General features: G+C 38.6%; 1 protein-coding gene across 1 annotated transcript in view; it reads left to right on the forward strand.

Annotated features, from left to right (window-relative positions):
- The window catches only part of LOC106470365 (lymphoid-specific helicase-like), a 69799-nt gene that overhangs the window by 22308 nt on the left and 41086 nt on the right, over nt 1–6405 (forward strand). The window contains exon 2 of the mRNA XM_022398970.1: nt 1078–1276. Within this exon, the coding sequence (XP_022254678.1) occupies nt 1078–1276 (199 nt within the window). The remainder of the gene's footprint in view (nt 1–1077; nt 1277–6405) is intronic.

Below are 6405 nucleotides of genomic sequence, written 5' to 3' on the forward strand. Positions count from 1 at the left end.
CACTAAAGATTTTAATATTCTCTGCTCATATTCTATATGTGAATTTTGATCTATTTTTTACAAGAATATTTAGGTGTTATGATAGTGTTTATTAGGCTCAAATACTCTTCTCTTCAATTTTTTGTAATTTATTATTTAATTTCGGAATTTCATTTTTTAAATTTATTCTTTCAATCTTTTTAAGAATTGGTTTATTTTATAATTCTGTAGTTCATCCAACCTCAGCCAGTGTGTTAAACATGCCATCTATATCTAATGAAATAACATCACTGTTAGCCACAACTTCTGAGACAGCATACCATCCCCAACATCTCCTAAAGAAAAGTTAGAATTTTTCTTTTTAACAAAAACTATCCACATAAATAAGCATGTTACTGTCAAGATTATTTAGTGCCAAAAATTTCAAAAATAATGTCCTGACCAAAACAGCATAATATACTGATACTTACATAAGTGCATTTACTGCTCAATGTGCAGCAGAAACTGGAAAAGGAAATGAGCCAGAAGATATGAAAAATGAAATTGTTCAGGACAGTCTACTATTGAACCATCAATGAGAGGCTATTTACAGATTTCCCAAAATTAATAGAAGTCAGACAATGGTATCTCAATAAAGAGAATATACTGCATTAATATAGCATAAAGAATATTAATCACTGAAATTGTTTGTATTCTGTGTGATAATTTATGACAACAGCTATATACCTCTTCCTTATTTATAATAAATAAATGGTAATTGTTCTTAAAGCAATTGTTGTTGTTTTTTCTTTCATCAGTGGTTTTAAAGTAACTGGCAAATATTTGTCAATGGCCAAAAAAAGTTGATTTAAAACCCTTATTTTACCCTTAGTAAGAACTTCTGGCTCATAGAATTAATCAACTGATTACGTTGAATTGTTACAATGTTTTTGAATCATCTACATATATTTCAGATCAATAATACACACACAGTCTTAGCTTTGCTGTGTACTGTGAAAAGATGATGTGGTGTGCTCCTCACAGGTAGTAGTTGTTTGTTAGGCACCTAGATATTTTTTCATGGTAACAAAGCTTTTAATTGTAATGGTACATTTTCAGAATCATGGTGAGATGAAGAGAACCACTAGACTAGCAATCAGTAACATCCAAGACATAGAAAACCCCATTACTCTTAGAAAAGATGATAGTAAAGACGAGACATCTAGAGAAAGAGGACGAAGGAGAAAAAGGAAGGAGAATGAACTTGACAGTCAAGATTCACAAGGAAAACATTCTGTGAAGAACATGTCAGAGAAAGGTAAATTTGTTATACAAGAAGTGGTATCAGAGACACTGGCTTCAAAACATTTATAATTTGAATCCCTACAAAGAAGATGAAATAATCATAATTCTACACATAGCCAGTATTGTGCACACATCTATTAGCAGTGTGTTACAAAATAGTCAGTTCTACACATAGCCAGTATTGTGCACACATCTGATATGTGCATAGTACCATAAGTAGAAATGACTATTTTGTAACACATCATTAGTATATACTTGCAAAAATACTGTACTTCATAATGCATCACTGATAAATACATGCATAATACCAACTGTGTAACACTGACTATTTTGTAACATCACTAATAAATATGTGCACAGTACTAGCTATGTGTAGAACTGACTATTTTATAACACATTGCTGACAGATGTGTGCACAGTACTGGCTATTTTGTAACACATTACTGACAGATGTGTGCACAATACTGGCTATGTGTAGAACTGACTATTTTGTAACACACTGCTGATTTAGCATAGTAGATATGTAGATAGATGGTACATATCACAAAGGGCTCTTTTATTTTACGAGACCATGTAATGTATCTTCATGAAATTTAGAAAACATTTAGTAACCATTAAAAATCTTTTGCAAACAAAAAATCAGAAATTTGAATTGTCTTTACCAAACTTTTTCCTTAATTATATGGAATGAGAGTGTTGACTGCTCCAAGGAATTTTCATGTTAGGGTTAGAGATGCTTTTCTTTATGTGAGAATTGTCAGATTTCATTTGCATAATTTCTGAAACCTAAATAAATATCATCTTTTTTTTGTTTTCACAAAAACTTTATATTTTTTGTATTTTCTCTACACTAACTGTATTTTGTTGGTTGGTTTGACTGACCTTGTAACCACCACAAAGAATTAGGAAGTAAATCTAAATTACCCTTTTTTTTTCTATAATGACTGCTAATTGTAACAGGAAATCACAGTTGTTTATCCCCAATACTTAAATATCATAATAGTATACATTTATTTACAGTTAATTTAGTTGTTTTATTGACATTTGAACCATGCCTAACTAATACTCCTGCCACATAAGTTGTAAATCACTCAGCTCGTGTCACTGTATCGAAACCTCATGAAGAGTTTCCTTTTTGTTCTTATCTTACTTAATCTAGCCTAATAATTTTCTGATTTTTACATATTAGTTATGTTTATAATAGTAGATAAAGAATACACATGAAAAACAAGAATTCTGATACAATGTTTTACATTCACTCACAGAACAGCATTTCTTAACTTGTACTGCCCTCTATATGTACAAATATCTGCTTGCCATTAGCTTTGATACTCCCATCTACCCTTTTGTTTTTACATGAGGCAACTGCATGATCACATGCAAGTGCAGCAAATGTAAAGAAAACACAATTATAAGGAACTGATTGAAATTCTGTAAAGAAAAGAATGAGAGAATTTGAGCTAAGCTGTATACAGGGAGTCAGCTGTGCTAGAAGTTGTGTTGCACTCCTACTGGTGGAGGGTTATTGTGTTCTGAAATATAGGTTAGTACACATTAGCATTATGTGTCTTTTTATTATAATATGTGAATCTTTGGAACTCCCATTTTGGACTCCCAGCACTTGGAATCACTTCTGCTTCTGTGGGGTTCTGATCCCACTACATTGGTAACCTTTTCCCAACCACAATTTTCCTGTATCTGCCTCACATTATTTACACTCCTTCATTCCTTTTTCTCTATTCACCTTCTGTCAGAAGCTATTCCTTGTTCCCCTGAGGGGTTTTTGGTGATGATTATTGCCTTTTTTTTTTCTATGCTTACACAGTTGTTCTCTTCTGTACTTCCCCTACCCACATGGCTCCTCTGTTACTGAGATCTCTTGGGTTGGGATGCCCTTATGTCCCCAGTCTGTTTACACCCAACCTCCTTATGGGACTTGTGCATTGGTGCATTTTTTAGGGCAAGATGGTTTTGAGGGTCTTCCTGAGCCATTGGAGACCAGAGTCGAGGTTTGCATATTTGCACACCTCCCTTTCCTCATTGGCATCCTGTTGGTCTGTACCTCATCCTGCACCTGTTCCCGTATCTTCTCCCCCTCCTTTACCAGTGCCTGCTCCATAGATCTCTGAGGCTAGCCGTTGGTTCATTCGCCAAGAGCTTAAGAGCCTCTGGCAATCCTGGTTGCTACAGGTCTAGTGGAGGCCAGGCTTTTGTGCTTTACCACCACTTTGGAGCCCTTCACCACAGACCCTTGTATTCTGCAGGTTCTTTCCAAAGGGCTCATTATTTGTTTCAGTTTCCCTTCTCCCCTGGCCTATCATTCCATACCCTTCCCCATTTCACGGGATTCCATTTCCAGCAAGTGTCTTTCTGGGACAGTTTTGAATCTCCATCACCAGGGCACTATAGAACAGGGAGATCTTTCTTATCAAGGTTCCTATTCCCATTTGTTCATAGTCTCCAGGAAGACCGGGGACTGGCACCCTGTCATCAATCTCTTCTTTGACCTGCTTCCTAGACCTCCCTCAATTCACCATGGAGTCATACCTATCTCTTCAATGGACTTTCACTTCTGGTCTTTGGGTGATGAAGTTAGATGTCTTGGATGCTTATCTGCACATTCTCATCTCCCCAGCATCCTGACTTTTTCTTTGTTTTGTCCATCATAGTTGCATCAAGAATTCTGGAATCTTCTGTTCAGGCTATTTTTCGCTCCCTACATTTTTGTCAAGTTGTCAAGGCCTTTGCCTGTCTTTTGTATTACAGGGGCCTTTATTTCCACAATGATGTAGATTATTGGCTGCTTCTATGTCCTTCACATTCCATTTCTTCACTCTCGAGTTTCTTCATCAAGAGGCTGCACAGGTAGGTTAGCTGGTCAAGGTGGAAAAGTCCTTCCTCTCCCCCATTCAATACCTTGTTCTTCTTGAGATATTTTTCATTTCCCATATCAGCTGAGCCCACCATTCACCTGTGATCTATGGAGCTTCTGATTTGGACCATTTCCTCCTCTCTTTCAATTGTATAAGAATTTCTGTCTCTTTTGGGGACGTGAGCTTCTTTTTAGGCCCTAGTTCCCTTTGGTCGAGCCCACATGCAACCTATTCAGTGGGCTTTATTAGATCAGTGGAACCTTGTTTAGGATCCCTTGGATGCCCCTATCCATCCTCTCCTTCGCTTCATGTGGACTTTGCTGGTAGTTAAACAGAAACAACTTCACAGTGGGTGGGCAGCTCTTCACATATGCTTCTCTTTTGGGTTGGGGTGCATAACTGGGCACATAGGAGCTTTTGGGCCATTGATGAGCCATCACTACATATCAATCTCTTGGAATTTCTGACTGTCTGTCGTGCTTTGGTTCATTTCATTCCATCACTCCAGAAATTATTGGTTGTGTTCCATTCTGACAACTCAAAAGTTGTCTTGTCCTTCACTCAGCAAGGGGGGCACTCGGTCAAGGTCTCTTTGTTTCCACATGTTGGACCTCCTGTTTTGGGCCCACAGCCATCACATTTGCTTGTTAGAGTATCATATACCAGCTACCCTGATCATGGTTCATTTATCACACCCCCAACAATTTTCTCCCTATGGAGTGGTCCCTCAACCCACAGGTGTTTGACTGGCTGTTTTCCAAGTGAAGTATTTAGGAACTGGATGCATTTGCCACCAAACTGAATTCTAAGCTTTCCAGGTTTTGGTCCCCAATTCCATCTCCTTTGGCTGTAGCTGTTGATGCTCTTAGTCAGATTGGGGGGCCACCTTCCCTGTATGCCTATTTCCCCCTCCATCTTCTTGTGTCCTCTTGGCAGCACCACTTTGGCCAGCACTGTTGTGGTTTCCACTTCTGCTCTTGTTGACACTTCCTCTTTCCCTCTCACCCACCATTCTCAGACAAACTCAGTTTAGTGCACAACATCGTTTTATTCCAATACTCTTTCTTCATGTGTGGTTTTTGTCCGGTCCCTTAACATATGGGCCAGACTTTCCCTATGGGTTGCTTCCCTGATGTCCCATTCCATTTTCCCTTTATCCATAGTCAGTTTACCAATGTCAGTGGTGTGTCTACTACTTGTCATAGTTTTTCTAAGTCCCGTCCTACTTTCCCACACTTGACTTCCTTCCTTACCTGGCTTTTCAACAAGGGGCTTTCAGTATCCACCTTCACTCCAATTTTCCTCCCCTTTTCTCACATTTTCATCCTTCTAATCTGGATTGCTTTTTATGTCATGTCTGGGCTCTCCGCTGTTACATGGTTCACATTGCTCCCTTCCATGGTTCTTGTTTGTTCATTTATTGAAACCCTTCCATTTCCAATGATATTTTTCCTATTCCCCCTTAAGGGTTGGATTTACCAGTTTATTTATCTGGCTTATTCTTCCCTGTCTCCCAATAAATGTCATATATTCCAAGCCTCCTCTTGTCAAATCTGTCATCTTGCCATGTCCCTGGCTGCCCGATTCCTTCATCCATTAGAGGATATAGTTTGTTCCAGTATATGGACAAATTCCTCTGTTTTTATTTCACATTATCTTCACTGTCTGGCCATTTCCTGCTATATAGGTTACTGTCTACCTCCCTTTGCCACCTTTAACTCCATGGGTGGGTAGGTGCTCTTTTTCTACTTCTTTAAAGGGCCTTTCTTGCATATACAGATCCCACTCAATGGCAAGTGTTGCCTGACTAGGTATACTTATTCTTAAACCTGCACTGTATGACCATTCTGGTCAGTAACAGCCTCCTGAGATGGGGTGTTCCACAAGACCACTTGTAGGTTTTCCTCATGGTGTTTTCTGTCATAAATATGTTCACCCTGGATCATCTAGCAGTGGAGTATGGGAGCTTTTACCACTTTCCAGCTCCTAGTTACTGGGAGTATGCTCAACTCCACTCAGTTGAAAATATGGTAGTGATTTTCTGCTTCTGTAGATGATGTATAAACACTCCTCCTACAACAGATCTGATATACTATTCCAAGTGCCACCTGGTTATAGACTCAAATCTTCACCAAAATGCAGTTCACCCCTTCAGCTGGACACCCTCCTTCCTACCATTGCCCGGATATTGGTTCCCGGGGGGTACTAGTGTTGGTTGGAGCTGGACCAGCCACATAAATCGTCATATATATATATATATATATATATG

This window comes from Limulus polyphemus, unplaced genomic scaffold (assembly GCF_000517525.1).
Source record: "Limulus polyphemus unplaced genomic scaffold, Limulus_polyphemus-2.1.2 Scaffold3967, whole genome shotgun sequence".
Taxonomy (NCBI): Eukaryota; Metazoa; Arthropoda; class Merostomata; order Xiphosura; family Limulidae; genus Limulus; species Limulus polyphemus.